This window comes from Arvicola amphibius, chromosome 4 (genome assembly GCF_903992535.2).
Source record: "Arvicola amphibius chromosome 4, mArvAmp1.2, whole genome shotgun sequence".
Taxonomy (NCBI): Eukaryota; Metazoa; Chordata; class Mammalia; order Rodentia; family Cricetidae; genus Arvicola; species Arvicola amphibius.
Window position 1 is genome coordinate 128,668,809 of NC_052050.1, and position 23,520 is coordinate 128,692,328.

General features: G+C 41.2%; 1 protein-coding gene across 2 annotated transcripts; it reads left to right on the forward strand.

The window, feature by feature from the left end:
• Positions 1–291: 291 nt before the first annotated feature.
• C4H4orf47 (chromosome 4 C4orf47 homolog) lies at positions 292–20,244 on the forward strand. 2 transcript variants are annotated; one of them, XM_038329127.1, is made up of 8 exons: positions 292–406; positions 1,374–1,550; positions 4,361–4,580; positions 6,662–6,799; positions 6,890–6,965; positions 11,905–12,084; positions 18,448–18,617; positions 20,139–20,244. In XM_038329127.1, the coding sequence occupies exons 2-8, from the start codon at positions 1,451–1,453 to the stop codon at positions 20,203–20,205; spliced, it is 951 nt and encodes a 316-aa protein (XP_038185055.1). In that variant the 5' UTR covers positions 292–406; positions 1,374–1,450; the 3' UTR covers positions 20,206–20,244. The 2 variants fall into 2 exon arrangements, with proteins under 2 accessions (XP_038185055.1, XP_038185056.1); XM_038329128.1 differs by lacking the exons at positions 292–406; positions 4,361–4,580; positions 6,890–6,965 and having other exon boundaries at positions 1,533–1,550.
• The last annotated feature ends 3,276 nt before the right edge of the window (positions 20,245–23,520 follow it).

Below are 23,520 nucleotides of genomic sequence, written 5' to 3' on the forward strand. Positions count from 1 at the left end.
TCGCATCAGCCGTCACGGAGCGTACCACACTGCAACAGTTCGCCGGTGGCTAGAGGGCCGGAAAACAGAAGGTTTAGTTTTCGAGAGAATTTTTTTATGACCGAGATTTCCGTGACCTACGGACGTTCCTTGATCTTCTCAGATGTTCTGTGCGGATTCGAGTGTTCCGGAGGCCACCTGTAGCCTATTGAAAATGGTTTCTCCCGTTCCCTCGGCAACGCGGACCAACAAGCGCCAGCTGCTGCTGGCAGAACTGTGTGTGCTGCACGCGCCGCTCTGCAGATGTGCTGTGGGCGCGGACGCGGGCGCTTGGTCCCCGAGCTCTCCGAGCTCTGCAGTGGACCGGACCTCGACTGGAGCTGGGGCCGTCTGATCCTGGTTGGGGGATTAGGTGCCCTTTGCATAGGTGACTTGGCCTCGCGGACATGGGATGTTCCTTTGATACCTGCCTAGTTCAAGCCTCCTTTCCCTTAGTTGAAATAACTCAGTTCAATTATTTTCTCTCTTTAGCCAACCCTCCCCATCCATTATAATCGGGTGCCTCATCCTAACCCAGGCTCGTCTAAGAAATATTCCTAACACACCTTGACACAGTAAAGTATTTATTGAGTAAATTGCAAGGTTGCAGAGGGCAGGGTTATGACAGAAGAACCTTCTTATCCAAACGTTTTAAAGGGAACTTGCTATATTCTGCTTGTGTGGAATTCCACGATTTTCTTGTCTACTTGATTATATAAGCCAAGCTTTATGCCTTTTAAATCTGTTTTCCTACTTCGACCTGCAGGAGGAGAGGTTTGCAAAGCATTTGTTAAATATGTGAATGAATGCTTTGTAAGTTTACTTAAGAGTTAAGGTCGGGACAAAGTCGACAAGAGCCTTCCTCCCTGGCTGTGTGGGCTCTGGGGCTACATTGGTAAATAAAGGAGTGGAGGGTGGTGTTAGGGCTTTGTCCTTCTAGCCATTTTCTGGTGGCTAGGCCAGAGGCCTCTTAATTCCAGCAGTTCCCTTCCAGGGCGGGCAGCTTAGTGAAAACCTTTGCCCCAAGAGGGTGGTGAAAAGGATCCATCCTTATACCACGGTTCCCAACTGTGGAGCCACCAGTTCACGGGGGAAACAAAGGCTGCCTACACCGTTAGGTGGCCATAATGAAGCTTGGGAAGGCTGTGCACAAGTCGATCTGATGGGGGCAGCAGCTGGGTGTGTGTGTGTGTGTGTGTGTGTGTGTGTGTCTGTGTGTGTCTGTGTGTGTGTGTGTGTGTGTGTGTGTGTGTGATAAAAGAAGCGATGAGCAAACTGACCGGTCCGAAAATTAAAAAGAATTAAGTTTGAAATTTAATAATCTTTTTTTCACTAAGAAAAACAATTTTCTGTAGTTTTTAATGTAAAGTAGGATTTTGTTGCAAAAGAAGATCTAAGGACCCTTTTGAAGTCACCACGCCAAGACGCAATCATGCCTGGGGAAACAGGGAAAACCGATATGGAGAGGATTGGCCTCTTCAGTGAGATGGAATACATTACCGTGGGAGATAAATATGTGGCACCATTTAATCGTGAGTATCTTTGGTAGTTTTAATAGTTAAATAGCGTGCATTTCCAATACTAAAATTTTGATTTTGTTTCAAGGGAATACACACACACACACACACACACACACACACACACACTACACACATATGGAGAGAGAGAGAGACAGAGAGAGAGAGAGAGAGAGACAGAGAGAGAGAGAGAGACAGAGAGAGAGACACACACAGAGAGAGAGAGAGAGAGTGGGAGTGTCTCTGGCTGTTATAACTGGCTGTACAGATCAGGATGGCCTTGAACACCCAAAGACTCATCTGTCTCTGCCTCCAGAGTTCTGGGATAAGGTGTGTGCCACCATGCCTGGCAATGTTATATCATTTTTAATGGTATATATTTTAGAGCATCGAGTTCTAGCATTGACATTATGACACTGACAGCTTTGACATTGTAGCAGAGTTAGGGATGGCTTAATTTTATGAGTTGGGCTCCTTTACCTTCACTTATTCTTTGAAAATTTTTAGAAGTATTTATTTATTTATATTTATGTGTGTGTGTGGATATATTGCCCACACGTGTGTCTGTGCACCATGTTCATGCATGTGCCTGGGGAGGCCAGAAGAGGGCATTGGATCTCCTAGAACTGGAGTTACAGATGATTACTAGCTGCCCTGTGGGTGCTGGGAATCGTGTCCTTAAGCACGGAGCCGCCTCTCTAGCCCCACCTTCATTTGTTCTTCATGGGTAATTTTATTTCTTTCCATGGTAAGTTCCTTCTAGAATATTGTACTTTTAACTTTTTAAATTTTTGTTGGTTGATATCATGTGGCTGAGTATTTGGCTGCATGTATGTAGGTACATCACATGTGTACCTGGTGTCCGTGAACGTCTGAAGGACATAGCCTATTCTCTGGAAACTGATGTTCTGGGAAGTGAACCCAGGACCTCTGCAAGAGCAGCACGTGATCTTAGCCACTGACCCATCTCTCCTGCCCCATGTTTAGCTTTTTGTCTTAGACGGGACACTATTCTGCAGAAACATTTGAATTCATGAATGGTATCTGTTATCACTTGTCTGAAAAAGAAAATACTAACTGAATAGCTGCAAGATTTCTTTTTAAAGAAAAGTCATAACAAAAAGACCTAGAGTGTTGTGGTCCATTACAGTAATCCTAGTACTTGGGAGGTGGAGGCAGAAGGATTGGGAGTTTAAGACCAGCCGGGGCTACAGGATATCCCACCTCAAGAAAAAAAAATCTAAATATATACTTTCAAAGTCTCAGATTTTGTATTAATGAAAAATTAACTGATATAGAAACATGTCCAAGGTAAATGATTAACTAGAAAGTCAAGGTATAAGAGTAGTATATGCATTATGCTAAGCATCGATGATAAAAAAGTGGTACACAATATTCATGAGAATATCTAGACATTCTCTGGATGACAACATTAGTACCATTATCTGTGAAAGGAAAATAGGCAACCAACCACAGCAAGAAAGACTCATTAAGATGTTTATATGGTAGCATTTGAAGGTGAATGTACAGTGCCAACCTTTTCAAAAATGTAAGCTAACAGGAGACAGGTGGTCATTATGAGTTCAAGGCCAACCTGGTCTACATTGAGGATCCTAGGCCAGCCAAAGATACATAGTGAGACTCTGTTCCTAAAAAAACAAAACCAAAACAAAACCAAACCAAAACAAAACAAAACAAAAATTTAAGTTACCAAAATGAGTAAGCAAATTCACATTTAGGATTGTGCACACCTTAAAAAATTCTTTGCAGTTTGGAAGTTAAGGCTTTCAAGATTCAAATTATGAAAATCTACATGTTTACAAAAAGCAGCCTTTAAACAAATTCCTAGACTGCATTATTTTGTGGTGCAAATATGACACTTGAACACTGATCATTTAGACAGAGCTTGGGCTGTTTCTTACGTTCATTAAAAATAAAAGCGAACATTCTGGACTCTTAGTGAACATAGGCACTTAAGCATCTTAAGATAAACCTAGGACAGGGTTGCTTCACTGTGAGTGTGGAATGTCCCCTTCCTGATATTGTCCATGGGGACCACTGGGTAAATGAGCTTTTAAGGCAGTGAGTGGGTTCTTAACCTGTGGGTCGCTATACCTTTGGCAAACCTCTATCTCCCAAAATATTTACATTATGATTCATAATGGTAGCGAATTTACAGTTATGAAGTAGCAATGAAAATAATCTTCTGGTTGGGAGTCATCACCTCTATCTCCCAAAATATTTACATTATGATTCATAATGGTAGCAAAATTACAGTTATGAAGTAGCAATGAAAATAATCTTCTGGTTGAGAGTCACCACAACATGGGAAACTGCATTAAAGGGTCATAGCACTAGGAAGGCTGAGAACCACTGTTTTAAAGTCTCACTCATGAGGTTGAAAGTGTTTGAGACTTCATCTCCACTGGGGACACCTTTAATCTCCCCCTCCCACACCCACTCCAGGAACAGAGTCAGGCAGATCTCTGAGCTGGAGGCCAGTCTGGTCTACAAAATGAGTTCTAGGAACACTAGGGCTACACAGAGAAACCCTGTCTCAACAAACAAACAAAAACAAAACAAAACAAACAAAAAACAAGTTAAAAAACAAACAGAAAACCCACTTCCACTCAAACGTTCAGACGTTTTCATGAAAACCTCTTAGATTTTATTGTTGATGTTGCTTTTCATGCCATTTTTAGTGTTTTTTCAGCTGTAAGCTGAAACTCTTAATTGGCTCATCATCTTGAGAATTTTTCTGCTTTCATTTTAATGCCCTTTGATTAGTATTGAAGTTGAGATTATAATACTCTTTATTTCTGAAGGCCCCTTTAATGAAGCTGCAAGCAAAAATAGACAGATGCTACCCGGGGGATCGAAGGAAATGTCCAATCTCCAGGCTGGGTACTTCGATCCCCAGTTCACAAGGGTCTTTGAAGGGGAAGGCTATGTGAGCCTGAACCAAGTGAGGAGGCGGCATATGATGGCAGAAGCCAAGAAAAACCTCAGCAAAGCCTTCATCCCTAGTAGTGGAGAGAAAAAACCGTAAGTGTTGCGGGAAAACACCTTATCTCGCTCCCACTTTCTCTCTTTAAAGTGGATGCTTTTCTGTGGGACTTAATTTTGAACTATGATTGTCTTTAGTAGAGACAGGTATTTTGTGTGATACAGATTGACATGCAATTTTAAATAGCACTTTCTACATTAATTTTTTTTATTATCTGGGTCACTTGTTCTCTATTAGTTTATTTAATAAAAGCCAATTAGATAATGAAGATACATTTTTGCAAAAACTTTGCAAAAATGATGATGGAAAATGCCTTGGGTCACCATGTTTATGCCCTTGTATATTTTTATGCTTATAAAGATTATAAATACTACTGTGAAATGAAGAGAAATGCTTTTTAGACAAAGAAAATAATTTATCACTGATACATTGTATTTGGATTATAGCAGCTGTCAAGTGAAAGTTCTTTTTCCCCCTTTCCATTAAATCACAAGACTATATGCTATATTATGTTATATAACTAAAATTAAAAACATGATTTTTCACTCACACTTTATATGTTTGATTCTTCTTAGTTTAGAATTCATGGTAGATGAGGACTGATCAAAACTAATTTCATTCTTATATACTTGAAATTAGTGAAACTCCATTTCTATAGTTCAGACTTCCATCTAACTGGTAATCTTTTATAAATGTAATATTTTATTAATTCTCTTAGAAATTCATGCAATATATTTGTCCTTCCCCACACCCCATCTTCCATTTCTCTACCCCCCTCAACCTTGTGTTCTCTTTTCCTTTTTAAATAACCCGAGGAGTTCAATTTGTGCTGACCATATACTCCTGGGTGTGGGAGCATCTACTGGAGCTTGGGGGACTCGCTAGGGTCCACACCTTAAAGAAAACCAATTCTCCATTCCTAGAAGCCACCAGTCCACAGATTCTCAGGGGCAGAAGCGCTGAGCTCTTCCCCCTTCCGTGTTACAGCGTTGATTGGCTTGATCTTGTGGCTGTCTTGTACAGGCAGCCCCAGATGCTTTGAGTTCAGGAGTGCAGTGGTTCTGTCTTGTCCAGAAACACTGTTTGGCTCGATCCTCCCTGACCCCTGACCCTTACAATCTTTCCGTCCTCTGTCCTGAGATGGTTGCTGAGCCTTGCAGGGAGGCGGTCCCGCGCATGTCCCATTTGTGGATGAGTGCCCAACGGCTACTTCTTTTCTGCATTTGGACCAGTTCTGAGTTTCTTAGTTAACCACGGTCCACTGCAGAAAGACATTTCTCTGCTGGATGTCTGAGCTGCACTGATCTATAGGTATAGAGAAAGAAATTTACAGAGCAGATAGATCCTATGTGTATTTAGCAGAAATTAGTCATAGACTCACCCCCATGAGCTGTGAGATCCCTACCATGGATTCTTGGCTAGATTTACTCTACCAGCCATATTTCCTCCTGAGAAGTTGACCTTAAATATGGTCAGAAAGCAGTCGGTTACCCCTATAATAGTCATGCTACTTTGGTACCTAAGGGGATGTCTTGCCATAGTGGTCTTTCTTGTAATTCATTCCTAGATAAGACTGCTAATGGCTTTTTTCCCACAGCAGGCTACATAGCAGGAAGCTTTCTGGCCAGTACCAACTTAATTTTTCTATGTTTTATGATTCATGTATGTTCAGCAATAGGGTCTAAACCATCAAGTTCTAACTAAACTCCTTTTATAAATATGCATGAATCAGAGAACATGGAGAAATGAAGTTGGTACTGACCAGGAAACTTCCTTCCTGATGATCACCTCTCCGTATCAAAGAGTGCTATGTAACCTGTTGTGGGCAAAAAGTCATGGGCAGTCTTATCTAGCTGTGAACTACACTAATGACCACTGTGGCAAGATATGGCCATGGGTTCAACAATGGCATGGCTTATAGGGATAACCAATTGATTTCTGATTGGATTTAAGGACCACCCCACAGGAGGAAACACATACCCAGTGCAGTCAGTCAATCTAGCCAGGATATCTGCTCTTTTCAATGCTTTAAAATGTGTTTATAATTTGTGGTGAAATATATAAATGAAATTTGACGTTTTAATGTCTCCCCCATTTAAAACCCCAAATGACATTGAAGAAGTGGATTAGGAAGCTATTATGGAACAATTGGTGGCCCTGTCCCATTCTTCAGTGCACAGATAAAACCCAGGGACAAATATCAGCCCCCTGGGAAGAATTTATACACCAACCCAGGAAAAAAAGGAACTGGATATGGGTAAGATACTCTTAGTACCTGTATATAGTTTGCTTTTTGTTTAGAAAATCACCTGAGCCCTGCATTCACCATTATGTGCTCCTTCTCTAGCTATGCCAATATTACCATAGGCAAGCAGCTTTCACACTCCGCCGACTTATATGATGCTGCCAAACTGAATTATAAGGTAAAGTCGCCTGTTTTGAACCTTTCAACCTTTATCTGTTCAACTTTGAAAATTAACTCACAATAAAATTTTATTTTTATTTTGTTCTATTTTGATCACTGGGGTATCTGTGTATTGGTCCGCAATATTCTAGGTCAGCAGTTAGTAAATCAAAAATCAAATACAGTGTTCTGATAAAGCATGACCACAGTCTAGTAAACAGGATCCTTAAAACATTGCCACGTGGGACTGGAGAGGTGGTTCAGTGGTTAACAGCACTGGCTTCTCTCCCAGAAGACCCAGGTTTGATTTCCAGAATTCACATAGCAGTTTCCAGCCACCTGTAACTCTGGTTCCAGGGGATTCCCATGTCCTCTTCTGGCCTCTGTTGACAATAGGCATGCAAGTGCTTAACAGATGTGCATAGGCAAAACATCCAATGCATTTTTTTAAAAAAAAATTCCAGTATAATAGCAGACGTTAGAATTACATAGGGTGACTGTTAACATTTCTGATAAAAAAAAGACCACAGAGTGGGTCAGTCAGTGTAATCGGAGGTCTTTGAGGGAAGGTCTTGGTAATTTATAATCTGAATGGGTTATCAATTGATTCCCATGAGAACTAAATTTTAAGGAGCACTGTTCAAAGGGTACATATAATAATTAAAAGGTCAATACCACTGCTCCAGCGTGAAAAGAGGAGGGCAGGTGGTTAAGAACTCACGAAGTTCTACAGGGAAATGGAGATATGCAAAGCAGGAGGAGACACCAAGAGGAGTAAGAATTCTGAGAGGCAGCATGCACTTCCAACTTAGGGTTTCTGTAGCCGTGATGAAACACTGTGGGGAAGGCATGTGGGGAGGAAGGCCTCGTTTAAACTTGTAACTCTCAGGTCACACACCATCACTGAGGGATATCAGGGCAGGAACTCAAGTGGGGCAGGAACCTGGGCGTGGGGACTGAAGCAAAAGTGGAGCTGCTTACTGGCTTGCTTAGCCTGCTTTCTTAGTACTCAGGAATGACCACCAGCTCAAGGGCGACACCACTCGTGAGCTCTCATATCAATCAATAATTAATAAAATGTACTATAGAGTTGCCTACTGACCAGTCTCTTGTTTTTAACTGAAAAAATGTTTTTTTTTCATATAATATATTTTGAGCATCGTTCCCCCTCTCAGTTCCTCCAAGATCATCTCTACCTCCCTAAGTACCCAGCTTTATGTTCTCATTCTTTAAAACAGTGGCTATCTATCTGTGGGTCACAACCCCTTTAGGGTCGTGTATCAGATACCCTGCATATCAGATGTTTACATTACAATTCATAACAGTAGAAAAATTACAGTGATGAAGTAGCAATGAAATAATCTTATGGTTGGGGCTCACCATAATATGCATAACTGTATTAAAGGGTTGCAGCATTAGGAAGGTTGAGAACCATTGCTTTCAAACAAACAAACAAATCAAGAAACACATATATGCACACAAACAAAACAAAATAACAAAACAACCACAAAAACAAAAAACCCAAACCCCAAACTCACAAACCCATGAAAATGAAAATCAAACAATCTAAAGATCAATTACCTAAACAAAGCACAATGATTACAAAAAACCCATTGAGTTCATTTTGTGTTGGTTGGCAACACCTGGGAATGGGGCTGCCTTGAAGAATGGTTGACATAGCCAATGGCACTTCACTGGAGAAGACTGGCTTTATCTTTGCCAGCAGGTATCAAATGCAGCTAGTATCCAGATTCTAGGTGGGAGGCCATGTCCACTTCCCCTCTCCTTGCTGGAACACATTCAGCATGATTGAACCTGTGTAGAACTTGTGCATACTGCTACAGTCTCTGAGTTCATATGTACATCAGTCCTGTTGGGTCTGTAAGACTCTGTTGCTTTGGAGTCATCCATCACCTATGGCTCTCAATCTTTCTGTCTCCTCTTTTGCATAGATTTCTTGAGTCTTGAGAGGAGGGCTTTGATGAAGACATCCCATTTAGGACTAAGTACTCCAAAGTCTCTCTCTTTATACACTTTCAAGTTGTAGATATCTGTTTAATTATAATACACCACAAGAAGATGCTTCTCTGATGAGGGCTGGACAAGCCCCTGATCTATGGGGAGGGCACTATATCATTAAGAGTCATTTTATTGCTATGTTCATTTAGCAGGATAATAGTATTGGGTTTTCCCCTAGACAGATGACCTATATAGATTCTTGGCCACTTTAACAGTGTAAGGAATGGATTCTATCTCATTGAATGGCCTTAAATTCAATCAGAAAGTTGTTGGTTACACCCAAAATATTTGTGCCATCAATGCACCCATATATTTTTGAAGGAGATCACTGTTTTAGGTCACAGGGTTTGTAGCTGGGAGATTTTAATGATAATCTTCTTTCCTCCCATAGCATGCAGAGTACCTTCCTGTACCATGAATATTAGTTAGGTGAAGCTTGTAGTTAGGTAGTTAGGACTTCTCATGTTTTGATGACATTTGTAAGTCTTGTCTTCAGCAATAGGGCCTTGTCATCATGTCATGAAGAGTAACACATGTAGCCTTGCCAATAATCTGTACTGTTAGGAGCTTTACATGGGGCCCCTTTGGCCAATATCTCAATAAGATGCTCATTTCTGTCGTTGCAGATTTTGGTAGCATGTCTAGTTAGGGCTCTGTTTCCTCTATTATTTGTTGATTCCACTTAGCTTCCTCTCATGTATGTATGTGTTTTAGGAAGCTTCTATAGTGGTAGGTTTCTATATGGCCTTTCAAATGGACTTCACTGTTAGTTCTCTCTTCCCCCTTTCCCTCCTTTACCCCTCACTTCCATCTCCTCCCTGGTCAATCCTCCTATTCTAGTCTCTTCTTTATCTCTCCATAACAATATATTCTATTCCCCTTCCTCTCCTCCCTGCTGGTTCCCTATTAGGTACCTAACCTCTGCGGTCATTTATATTGTAGCACTCACATGGAAGGCTTAAAACCTAACATCCACTTGGAAGAGAACACATATACTTGTCTATTTGGAGTTTGGGTTACATCACTCAGGATGATTTTTTTTCTTCTTCTAGTTCCATCCATTTACCTGAGAATTTCATATTGCTTAACAGCTGAATAATATTCCATTTGTAAATGGAATAACCACACTTTTGTTATTCATTTATCTGTTGATGGACTTCTAGAGTTTCCAATTTCTAAATGATATGAATAGAGCAGCAATGATCATGGTTGAGCAAGTGTCCTTACAGTAGGGTGAAAAGTCCTTTGAGTATATGCCCAGGAGTGGTATTGCTGGGTCTTGAGGTCGATCAATTCCCAGCTTCCTGAGGAACTACCATCCTAATTTCCATAATGGTTGTACAAGTTTGCACTCCTCCAGCAATGGATGAGTGTGCCCCTTACCACACAGCCTCACCAGCATGAACTGTCACTTTTTTAGTTGATCTTGGCCATTCTAACTAGTGTACTATGAAATCTCAAAGTAGTTTTAATTTGTATTTCCCCGATGGCTAAATGTAGTGAATATTTCTTAAAGTTCTTCAGCCATTTGTGTTTCTGCTTAATGCTATTACCCATTTTTCAACTGACTTGCTTGTTTTCTTGATGTTCAGATTTTGTAGTTCTTTATATGTTTTAAATACTAGTCCTTTAATAGATGTACAATTGGTAAAGGTCTTTTCACATTCTGTAGACTGCAGGTTTGCCTGAAATCTCATGCCTAATTCTGTACATTTCAGCTTCGTGAGGTCTTATGTATTAGTTGTTGCTCTTAGTGGCTGTGCTGTCAATGTTCTGTTCAGAAACCCTTTCTGTGCCCAGGAACTCAAAACTATTCCCCACTTTCTCTTTTATCAGATTCAGTGTGTCTGGTTTTATTTTGAGGTTCATGATCCACTTGGAATTGAATTGTGAACAGGGTGATAAATAAGGATATATTTGTATTATTCTACACACAGCCATCCCATTTAACCAAGAACATTTGTTGAAGATGCTGCCTTTTCTTCACTGTGTACTTTTGGCTTCTTTGTCAGAAATCAGGTGTGTAAAGATGTGTAGACTTATGTCTAGATCTTCAGTTCAGTTCCATCGATCAGTGTGTCTGTTTTTATGCTGCTGGACAGGGCTATGGAGGCGTTTTCTCTACTGAGAGTCCCTCTTTCCAAATGGCCCTAGCTTGTGTCAAGTTGGCACAGAACTAGCCAATACAGCTTACTGGGGAATACATGCCTTCTCTTGAGCACTTCAGCCTCATTTAAATTGTTGCCATTCAGTTTGTTAAAGGATGAAATATCAAATTCCATGTGTGTAAAGTGAAAAAAAATCGATATTTTATCCTTCTAAATCTTATTTCACAACCTGTTTGTTTGCTATTATATCTAGAGCTGGCAGTTTTTAAACTTAGTTCTTCCACTTAGAAAGGATTGCAATATAAAACTGAAAAAAAAAATAACCTTTGTTTTGCTTGAGTATTAGGCAGCTAAAAATACTATGATACAAAAATGTTTTAGAGGAAGCACTAGGTTTTTTTTTGTGCTTAGGACTAAAACTGATATTTACAAGGGCTGACCATATGCCAAATACTTTCTCTACATAATCTCATTTGATCTTTAGCAATGTCAAAGGGAAATAGTATTCTTATTTACACTCGAAGACATGACACCAAAGGTCAGCAGCTCCCTTTAACTCCTGAAAAAAAAATACTAAAAATCAAGAAGGAACTGGGATTTGACTTGGAGACCAATCCTTTTTCTTCCTGCTGTCCAGGTATGTAGTAAGGATTTGTTCAGGTGATAGTTTGCTGTATCTAAATGGATTCTGTTCAAAATGAGAGTTGTGCTTATTCATAATTAGGCATGTCTTTTTTACATGTATAATTAATTAAAAAGGTGATTTTAGCCTTGAACTGTGTCTAACATGTATAACTTACATTGTGTACTTTCAAACGCTTCAATTTACAGAAAGATAACGAAGAACACCATCGGCTACTCAAAGGGGCCCCTTTCAAGTTGAATCTTCACCCTAAGGAATATTTTGATAATAACCCTTATTTTCTGGAGAATCCTTTACCTCCACTCAAAAAGGAAGAAAAGAAGGATTCCTCCTTGAAGCCTTTTAAGCCATCGTCCCCTGGTAAAAAGGTAAAAAGTTCGGACTGAGAAATAATTGAGCAGTATAAAGAAATAACATGTCCAGCAGGGTGGGGGGGGCCTATTCTCTCAATCCCTGTCCTGACACATGGATAGCTGAAGCATGAGGATTTTGAGTTCTAAGCCACCCTGGGCTATATAGAAAGACCAGAGGGAATAAGGGAGGGACATGAAGGGAGGGGGTGGGAAAGAGTCTGTCTTTCGCTGTTAAATTATTGTAGTGCTCATGTAAATAATCAACCTTTCTTTGTATGAAGTTTTACAAGGTCATATAAATAAAGCCACAGAGCAGGCCGCAGAGATGGCTCTATGGATAAAGTGCTTGCCGTTCAAAATGAGGACCTGAAGCTGGATCCCCGGCATCCAGGGAAAGCTGAGTCTGGATGCATGCTCATCAGCTTTAGGGATGGGTATAGGGCGGAGGGTGAAGACACGTTGATCACAGGGGGCTTGCTGGCTGGTCAGTGTAGCCGGAAGTCAGTTCCCGGTTTAGAGAGAGCCTTGTCTCAAAAAGTAAGGTGGCCCGTGAAATCGGAAGACACTTAGCATCAATATCTGACCTCCACATGCCCAGACGCTGACAAGCATACCAGTACACACATCTGCACATATGTATACCGCATGTACACACACACACAGACACACAGACACAGACACACACGAAAAATAGAGCTACAATGCTTGGCTGAGATGAGAAAGGTGTTACAGCGAATCAATTGCTGTTTGTTTTAAATATGATTTAATTTCCAGTGAAATTTTGAAAGCCATCATGTAAGTTTTTTTTTTTTTTTTTGGTTTTTCGAGACAGGGTTTCCCTATAGTTTCTAGAGCCTTTCCTGGAACTAGCTCTTGTAGACCAGGCTGGCCTCGAACTCAGAGATCCTCCTGCCTCTGCCTCCCGAGTGCTGGGATTAAAGGCGTGCGCCACCATCGCCCAGCTCCATCATGTAAGTTTTGAAATAATGATGGAAATTAAGTCTGCTGCTGCTTCAGAAGCTTCTGAGTGGTAGGAACGAAAACAAAAGTGCCTCGACTGTGCCAAGCCCTAGTGAAACCTTGGCCTCCCTGTTTCTGGTCGTTCCTGTTCATCTCCCTGTAGACTCTGCTCGGATGCACGTGCTGACCAGAATGGGAAGATGCTCCTGCATACTCAGAACATACCTATGTTTGTCCTTTGCATTGAAACAGCTTTCTAGTCTGCTGCATCTATGTATGCATTGCACCATGTACATGCAGGAGCTCTTGGAGGCCAGAAGAGGGTATGGGATGCCCTGGCACTAGCGTTACAGACAGTTGTGAGTCACCCACTGTGGGCCCTGGGAACAGACCCCACGTCCTCTGCAAGAGCAGTCAGTGTTCTTAACACTTGAGCCACCTCCCTAGCCTCAAAGGGATATCTTTATAATGTCAAATTCTCCATTCTGAGAATGTATTTTTGAATTCTATTCCAGCTGACAGGTCTCTGTGTTTATTTCTTCTGCCTCACTTTCCTTTTTGTCCTGCGTCACAAATATTAATATCTCTCTGTAGAATGTCAGACTTATTTTAAAGCCCCCAGACAAAACCCTCTGGGAAGATGACTCAGTGGGTAAGAACACTTCTCTGAAAGTGTGAGGACCTAAGTTCAAATCCCTAGCACTCATGCAAAAAACTATGCTATGACGCCAGCCCTGGGGAGTAGAGACAGGCGGATTCTCAGAGCTTGCTGGCCAGGCAGCTAGCCTAGGAGAAACAGTGAACCTCCAGTTTAGTGAGTGAACCTGTTTCAGGTAATAAGACAGGTAATTGTAGAGAAAGACACCTGATATCTCTGCTCTCTGCATGAACGTGTGCACACATCTGCACATTCAAATACAAGCATCACTACACACAAGCATAACACACACACACACACACACACACACACACACACACCTACATGCTCACGAACTCCCTGTGATACTTTGTTGGAGAATTCAATGTTTGGAATTTTTCCTATATCACCACATTTATAACTTGGATCTTCTGATGTAGAAACAAACTTCTTTTAAAGGGCTCCCTTGCCTCTTGTGCAGCTTTCTGCTCTACATTACCCAGGCCTACATGGTTCATATCTGCTCCTAGTTACTTTAAGCATTTCAGCAGTTCCCCTTTGTGTTAGTTGTCTCTGTAAAAACATTCAATTTAAAAACAAATACTTCATTAAGTGCTCGTATGTTCTAATAGGTGTTTTGTCAATTCCTTTAGCTTTTTAGGTACATGTTATCTGGAGCTTCACTACTTTACAATATTACTTAAATCAGGAATACTAGTGACTAGCCTTACCTTAATCTTCACTTTAATAGGATAATTCTAGATTATTTTTGTAAGTGCCCCCAAATAGGGACAATTCAGGAATATGTGCTGGATTTTTATTATTATTTTTATCAAGTGGCATAACTATTTATTAGATCATCCTATTTTCTGTTTTTCCATGTTATAAAAGGTGACTAACAACCATAATACATTTCTTAGACTCATTCTCACTTGCTAATGCTGTGTTGGTCTTTGAGTATACATTTTGCTTGTTAGTATTTTATTAAGAATTTTTATACCCGTTTTCTAATTGATGGGTGTGTCTTTCTGTGTGTATGTGTTGTGGTGTGTGTGTGTGTATGCATGTATGTGTGCATGCCTAAGGAGGCCAAAAGAGGGAGTTGTATCCTCTAGAGCTGAAGTTACAGGCAGTTGTGAGTCACTGGTCATGGGGACCGAGACACAAACCTGGGTGTTGTGTAAGAGCAGTGTGCACTCTGCATGGCCAACCCATCTCTCCAACTCCCCCCAAGTTTCTTTATTTCTCCTCTCCTCCTCCTCCTCTCCACCAGGCCCCATTTTTTGGTCCTGTGGACCAAGCCTGGCATCCACCTTGCACACGTTTAACAAGGACCACGAAGGTCCCACCCTTTGCACCCATAAATTATTTTTGAATTCTTCGTTCTGTTTCATATAGGATGTAGATTCCAGCATAGTCAAGTAAGTGTGGAGGATTCCTTCCTTTGTGACAGTTTAAGTAGCCCTGGAAATTTCCATTCCTCACAAAGCCTTGGAGCAATTCCCAGGGGGAGTTTGGGCCTCACCTGCAGCAGGGGGCTTTTCCTTAGCTTTCCCATCCCTTTCAGCATCCCTCCTGCCTTTTGCAATTCTCTCACTTTTTGGTCAACTTGAATAATTTACATTTTCTTAAAAACCATTTATTTTATTCAGGTTTCAAAACTTAATAATAAAAATTAGAAATTATATAAGTACAGATTTCTATTCTTCAAAGCTTCATTGGGTAATTTTATTACCGCATACATTTTAACTTTTATTCATTTTGTGTTTGTTTTAAATTTATTTTTACTTGCCTGAGGATTCCTTATAGCTTTTCAAAATAATCTATGTGTTCCAAACGTGGGTTTCCATGGCTGTGATAAAACACCTTAAGCAAACGTACTTGGGGAGGAAAGTTTATTTCAGATCTTAGCTCGTCATCACAGGAGGAGGTCAGGGCTAGGATTGAAGGCAGGAGCCTGGAAGCAGGACTTTGAATTAAGAATCTATATTTCTGGTTAGCTGGGGCTGGAGAACCAGCTGTGATTACTGAGATGCTGTCCTCTGTCTCTGTCTGTCTGTCTCTCCCTGGATTTTTAAGAAACAGTGTCTCTCGCTAATGGTCCTGGCTAGCCTTGAACTCACTGTGTTGACTAGCCTGTCCTCTAACTCGCAGAGATCCATCTGCCTCTGCCTCCTGAGTGCTGGGATTAAAGACATGAGCCACCACATGTAACTGTTGGTCTCTTTTTAATCGATGCTAATTTCTTGGCTCCAGCAACCTGACATCAGTTGTTGAGGCAAAGCAAAGATTTCACTTTAGTGGTTCTTAGTTCACAGTGTACAATGGCCCTGCCAGTCTTTGATTCTCAGACTTCCTTCTGGGATTTCACAGTCCAGGCCTCTGTTCTCCTTATTGCTCATAACATTCTCATCTTCTGAGCTCCCATGCTTTAGCCTGCAGATCTCTGAGCGCTCAACAGCTTCTCCAACCTAGAGTTCCAAAATTCCTTCCACAGTCCTGTCAAAACAAAATGGTCAGGTCTGTCACAGCAATGCCCCACAATCCCGGAACCAATTTCTCTCTTTGGGTTATGGTTGCTGTGAGGAAACACCATGGCCCAAAGAATCTTGGGTGGGAAAAAGGTTTATTTCAGCCCACACATCCATGGTTGAGAGAAGCCAGGCCGGGAGCCTGGAGGCAGGACAGAAGCCATGGAGACAGTTGCTTACTGTTTTTGCTCAGTCCACCTTCTTATATACCTATAGACCACTTTTCCAGGGATGGGATCTCTTACAGAGGACTGGGCCCTCCGATATAAATTATCAATCAAAAGAATGTCCAGCAGACTTGCCTCCAGGCCAATCTTACGGAAGCATTTTCTTGATTAAAATTCCTTTTTCCCAGATAATCCTACATTATGTTGAATTGACATCAAAGCTAGCCCGCATGCCATCTCTTCTGTAGAATACATTTCGTCATGACCCATTCAAGGCTTCTGGGCTATATTTGTCTCTCAGTTCGCAGGACAAGCCAGCATGCCTTCTCTTCTGTAGAATACATTTCGTCATGACCCATTCAAGGCTTCTGGGCTATATTTGTCTCTCAGTTCGCAGGACACACTAGCATTGGTTTTCTCACGGGACGCTTCCTAAAGGGGCTGGGAAACTCTGTGATAACTATGAAACAAAAGACTTTGAAGACAGAAAAAATATTCTGACTAATGAAAAATGTACATATCATACTCTGAGAATAGGCATATATATGCTTCAAGCTAGGTAAATACTATCTAGTTTCAATCAGGATATATACTTTGGCTTAGATATTTCAAGCAAAAGGATTCTTAATTAACTGGATTATAATTCCACAGAATGGATGATGCGGGAGCTCCTTCCACTCCTTCAGCCAATAGCCTTTAAGATACCAGCCCACTGGGGCGTGGTCTCTTATTCTCTCTCTCTCTCTCTCTCTCTCTCTCTCTCTCTCTCTCTCTCTCTCTCTCTCTCTCTCTCTCTCTCTCTCTCCTCTTCTGGCTCCCTTTCCAGCGGCTAGATTCTCTGTTTCTTGTTTGTGACGAGAGGGTTGTTGTTTGGGACGGTGATCTGTAAGTTTTTCCCCTCAAATAAATAACCCTTTTTATTATCTCTAATTCTTAACTGGTGTGGGATTGTTTTGCAGCTTCAAATGGATTGGTTTGCTTGCTTCCTTCTTTCCTTCACTTCATTCATTACATTGCTGTGGCCCAAACACAGGGCTTCATACTTGGTAGGTGCATGCTTTGCCATTGAGCTGTATTCTTCTTGGTTCTGTCTTCTTCGTTCCTCTTCCCCTAACCCTTACCCCTCCTCCTCCTCCTCTTCTTCTTCTTCCTCCTCCTCCTCTTCCTCCTCCTCCTCATTTCACTCACAAGTTCTAGCTATAAGAAGGGCAGGCAGGCCTTAAAATTGAGATCTTTTGCCCTCGGTTGAGACAGCAGTCATATGTCACCACACAGAATCCTCTTAATGAGTGAAACATGTAAAGATAAACATCCGATCAAATCAGTTTAGAAAGTCCAAGTAATTTCTGGTGTATCTCACATGCAGGTAGAAAAATCATTGGATTGACTTCTTGTACAAGACCCAAAGGCTTTTCTAGAGTAGATTATGTTTCCTCTCACTTTCTGTGTCTCCGCTATTCCTCTTTTGAGGGAGGGGATCTTCTTGGCATCATTGTCTGAAATTCAGCATTCTCATGTTAGTGGTAAGCTCCCTGTCCCCTTCCATAGAGAAATATATCTTACATTTGTCTCATCCCTTCATTAATAGGCTTTCTAAATCACTAGTTGATAGCTTGATTAAAATATCAATGATTGGTAACAGTGTAGAATATTATCTTCTACAAACATTTCTGTTTTTTTCTTATAAAGATTTATTTATTTATCATGTGTTCAGTGTTCTGCCTGCATGTATCCCTGCAGGCCAGAAGAGGGCACCAAATCTCATTACAGAAGGTTGTGAGCACATGTGGTTGCCGGGAATTGAACTCAGGACCTTTGGAAGAGCAGGCAAAGTTCTTAACCACTGAGCCATCTCTCCAGCCCCTCAAACATTCCTGTTTTTATAGAAAACTATGAGAATTGTAATGTTTGGACCCTACAGAATTGGCAGTAGAGAGACCGTTTGTTGGTATTTGAACAGAATAGATAACTTTAAATATAAAACCAAGTCCATCAACTGGAAAATAATATACGAGCTTCCTGATGATGTAATTTTGTAGCTGCGTTCTACAAACGTATTGAATTATCTTGTTTTTACTTATAGGCTGGCGGCATGAAGGCAGGGACATTTGAACCTTACCCAGCACACTCAGCTGACCCTTACGTGGTTAAGATAGGAAAGGTGATGCCTGGGAAGGGGGAGAAGGTCTTCCACCCCCCAAACGGACCGAAAAGCAGACCCGTTGAGAGCATAATGGCGCTGAATGTCAGAAGGTAGGCTTACCTCCTACTTCATCCATAAACAGGAAAATCATCTCTACCTCTTAGGTGCTTTAACACACACTTCAGTTAGTGTACTTATTTTTATTTTATGTGTATGAGTGTACCATGTGTGTACCTGGTCTCCCAATAGGCCAAAGAGGGAATCTGATCCCTTGGATCTGGAGTTACAGATGGTTCTGAGCTGCCATGTGGGTGCTAGGAAGAGAAGTTGGGGTCTCAGCAAAACCACTAAGTTCTCTACACCATTGCGTCATTTCCCAGTTCCAGGTCCATGGTTTCTAGAGTGGCAGATATGAGCACAAGGGCTGGAGAGATGGCTCAGTGGCTGATCTCCTGGAGAACCTGGATTTGAATCTCAGAACCCACACAGCAACCCGAAAATGTCTTTAACTCCCTTTCCAGGGAATCTGAAACCCTGGTTGTGGCTTCTGCAGGTACCATGCCCTTCATAGACATACATGCGGGAAAACACTCCCACACATAAAATAAAAATGAATCTTAAAAATAAGGAAATCCAGTGACATTCCATATACCTGCCTTGCCTTATGGAAGGCACTATATTACAAGTCACTTGAAACTGCTTGGATATCTGCATTTATATTAACTGCTTCTCAGCAGTTGTGTGGAATCTTAATGACCCTTAACAAAATTAAAATATTCTAAAAGAACAAATTAAAACCGAGCCGTTTCTCTAAGCAACTTTCCCTCATGCAGCCAGGTGACTCAGCTACTCTGCTTAGTGGGGTAAATTTGTTATTTAAGCTGCGGTATTAGAAGCGATGTTCTGTGTGGGCCGGGGGCAGAGTGCTGGGTCTGAAAGAGGAGGCATGGCACTCATGTTCTGTATCCTTTGCCCTTATTCTTTGCTAAGCCACCTGTCAGTTCTCTGCCAGCTTCATCCAATAGAACAGAAAGTGAAACTGGAATTTCCTCTATCGTAACCACCTTCAACCAGATGGGACATTTTGTGGGGCAGTGTGGAAGTTTTCTGTGCTATCTTCTAATAAACCTGGAAGGTTCTCTGATACACTTGAAATGTGTTCAGAGCTGGGGAGTAGCAACTGACTGTTCCTCGGAAAAACCAGAGGTTTATTTGTGGTAGTAACTTAGTTTATTGAAGTCTCTTTTTATGTGATCATTAATCACCTGTAATCCAGTTTTAATCCCCCTATACTAATTTTAAAACTAATAAACTCACAGATACTAGGGGTGAAAATGTAGTTCATATTTTTCTTAGATTTTTCCAAGTATATCTGACTTTAAGTACAAAGCTTTTTTAAGTTAATGAGATTTTTTTTTTTGCTTGTGGGCTGGGTTCCACTGAGCTCAGAAGCAGATTCCATGTCTGGAATTATGAGGTCTTGATTTTAATACCGGCACCACAAACAATTGCTATGGAATGTCATGTTATAAAATATATTGGTTTAGTTTTTTAATGCAAATATCCAACGAATGTAAAGGTACGCTACCCAGGCTAATAAGATTAAATGTGCATTTATTTTCTAATTTTAGGGCACTAAATGTGAAGAACTACAAGACTGCCTCGGCAGACTCTCTGGGAAAGCAGCTGATTTTCTAGCTCCTCTCAGTAACTCACCGGAATGCACAGTGTTATGGAATACATGGTTCTGTAGCTTTTAAAGAAAATTCAAACACGAGACTCAACTGTAACCTCCTTTCTGATTTTAATGCTGTTTAATAAATAGTGGTAGCTAATGACTTATTCTGGGGTTGCTGAGCTATACTTTTGGATCTTCATCTCTGGGTAGAGTCTTTTAAAAAATTTCCAATTGAAGCATAATCTTTTACTTGAAAGGTTTTACTCCTTCTGGTAAGGAGCTATAGTGGAGGAGGGGAGAGGCAAGGCTAGGGCCTGGAGTAGTGTAAAGTCACAAGAAATTATTTCCCTCTCTTAGACTTAGTTGAAAATTGTATTGAGAATTACCTAGATCTTATGGCCTATCAAAACACTCTCAACATCAAAGATAAATTTCAGGTTAAATAATAAGACACAGCTCATGCGCAAGCACTGCATTGTAGCGAGATACATGCTCTAATGAAAACGGTATCACACTTTCTGTTTGTAACTGCGGCAAAGCCCGGGATGATTTCACCCAGGTGAGTGCTGGCCTGAACTGAGACGGAGGGTGGTCTCTCAGCTAGAACAGGATAGGTGAGCTCTGTTGGCCGTCTGTCCTGTTCCTTGCTAGCATCCCCAAATTGTCTCTCTCACAGCATCCTATCTATGTCGTTCCTACCCTGGACTGCTTTAAAAGATAGCATTGTAGTGAGCTGTAGCTCACAAACCACACAGTTAGATGGGCAACTGTAGAGATCTTAACAAAAATCTATTAATATAAACCTATTATATCAAAAGGATACATGTATTGGAGGGCTTGTTATCTATTACTATGAAACTACAGATTTGTTACATACAGTTGGCTGTATGGAACTAGTAAAGCCATTCCTGTTTTGAAGACCAGTGTCACCAATGAATCACATTACATTACATGCATAGGGATGTCTTTAAGACATTCATCATTAACTATTTCAAAACAAATTTAACAATGGTAAAATGTTCTGCTATTATCTTCACCCTGGGAAAGCCAGGTACATATTTAGCCTAACTTAGCTCCCGGACTGAGAGATAGAGATCCCAAAGAGGAGTCCTGACACACCTGCACGGGGTGATTTCCTGCTCTCAGACAGGCTAGCAGATGGATAAGTACTCAGAAAACACCTTTGCTGGAAATCCCCTCCCCAGTAGTTTTCATATTTCAGATTTCTCTTTTCAAACGTAGACATCCACCTCAGCCCACGTTGAACAAAAGCTATTGATAGGGAGACCTTGCTGCGAGTTGGGGTAATGTGTTTAAACCCAGCACTTCACAGTGCTGAGGAGCCTGAGAGATGCCGTAACCTCGCAACTCAAGGGTCAGGCAGAGCTAGGGCGCTGACAAGGTGTAAGGACTAATATGGCAACTGGAAGATTTCTGTCTAGAGTTTGCATTATTTTATCAATTTTTGGTAAAGCAAATGCTGAAGCCAGTAATTGGAGCATTGAAGAGTATAAAGAAATTCAGATGTTCACGGTATCAGGGTAGAACACACATTTAATTTGAGGGTACACTGTTTTCTTATAATATTTTCTTATAATCCTTCTCATTTTAGTTTTGAAAATACAAATATACAGCATTATGTAGTTTCCTGCAAAACAGTTTTATTGTTCATTCTTGAACACAAATCACTATGATATGACAAGATTAGAGGCAATTAGAACTGATAACTGATATCCTGCTTCCGGACAACTTCAGACTGTCTTCTTTTCCGTCGTGATGTATGGATGAGTTGGGTAGTTTTCTTACCATCAGTGAATAAGAGACAAGAGAAACTTTTCATCCAGCCATTCATCTTAGCTACACTGTATTTAACAACTTGTTCAATACTTAAAGTAAGGTTTGTAGATGTTAACCAGACTAATCTAGAATTAACTAATCTGACAGGAAAAAGTAGGTACTAGGCTTGAACTCATTGGCCCAGGAAAAGACTTTCTGAAGAGGACCATGAAAAAGTCAGGTATTAAAAGACCAACCATTCATAAATGGGGCCTTCTGAAAGAAAAACTTCTGTACAGCGAAGCACATCATCATTTGAACGAAGACGCAGCCCACAGAGTGGGGAGAAATCACTTTATTTCCCTCAGTTCAGGTTTAGAAGACATTACAAAGGAACAGTCAGTTGATGCCCTGCTGCTGGTACAGTAAAGGTCGCCCACAGCGTAGTTCAGGCCATTCCCACCAGTGGAAGGAAGACTGACTCTCCCCAACCCTGTAGGAAAGACATGTCTTCAATCACACCGTGTTTTGTGCTTAAGCAAGAATAAAGCACCAAAGAGATTTTCTTTTTCTGGATACTCTTCCTGCCTGGTATAAACACAGTTCAGAGTTCAACTTCTGCTTGGAGAAATAGTCTTGGCTCTTTGGGACACCAGCTTGCTGGTATCACTGCCAGATGTTCCCAGCCACCTGGGAACCCCCTTTGTCACCTTTTGTTAGTGAACCAGATGGCCTGAACTAGTCTCAGAATCTCATCTACAGAACAGCCAAGAGAAAGATCATTAGATGTCATCTGACAAAGGACACCTTTATTTTCAATGATAAAGGGGCTCCTGAAAGAGATACCTTCATTAGTCTTTAAGAGTCCATAATATGGAGCAATGGTGTGCTTGGGATGTAATGCCAAGGGAATGTTCATGGATCCCAATCCCTCTTGTTCCTTTGCTGGGTGCATTGATCGTGCCAGCTGACAGAAGTGAGGAGCCACAGAAACACTAATCTCTGGGCAGTGTGTTTCTTAATTTATCTACCCTATCCCCAAGAGCGATGATCTCCACAAGGCGCACAAAAGTGAAGTCAAGAGGGTAAAAGAGGAATTTACACATTTTCTTCTGTATTAGTCTCCTATCTTTGAACTGACCATCTGGGGAAGGTTGCCCATTTTCGGCATTGTCTGAAGTCATTTTGCTTCCAGCAGGGCAAATCCACAGATTTCCGAGACAAAAACCCATCACAGGAAAGCAGGAAGAAGACCAAAAAGAGAAAGATCTTAACTAAACATCAGACAGAGGATCAGTGGCCCTCCTAACCCTCATCAGAGAAGCTTCTTCTTGCAGTGGGTAGTGAGTACCAGAGGCCTTCCACTGGGCATTGTGCAGAGAGAGACGTGGGAGTGCTCAGCCCTGAATGTGAGGTCTCTATCACATCCCTCCCCTAAGGGCTCAGGGATGTCCCTAGAACAGGAAGTAAAAAGACTGTAAGATCCAGACTTGGTGGGTGACTCCCAGGAGATGGCGTCTTCCAGACACAACAAGGCAGACGCCCACATGAACTCACAA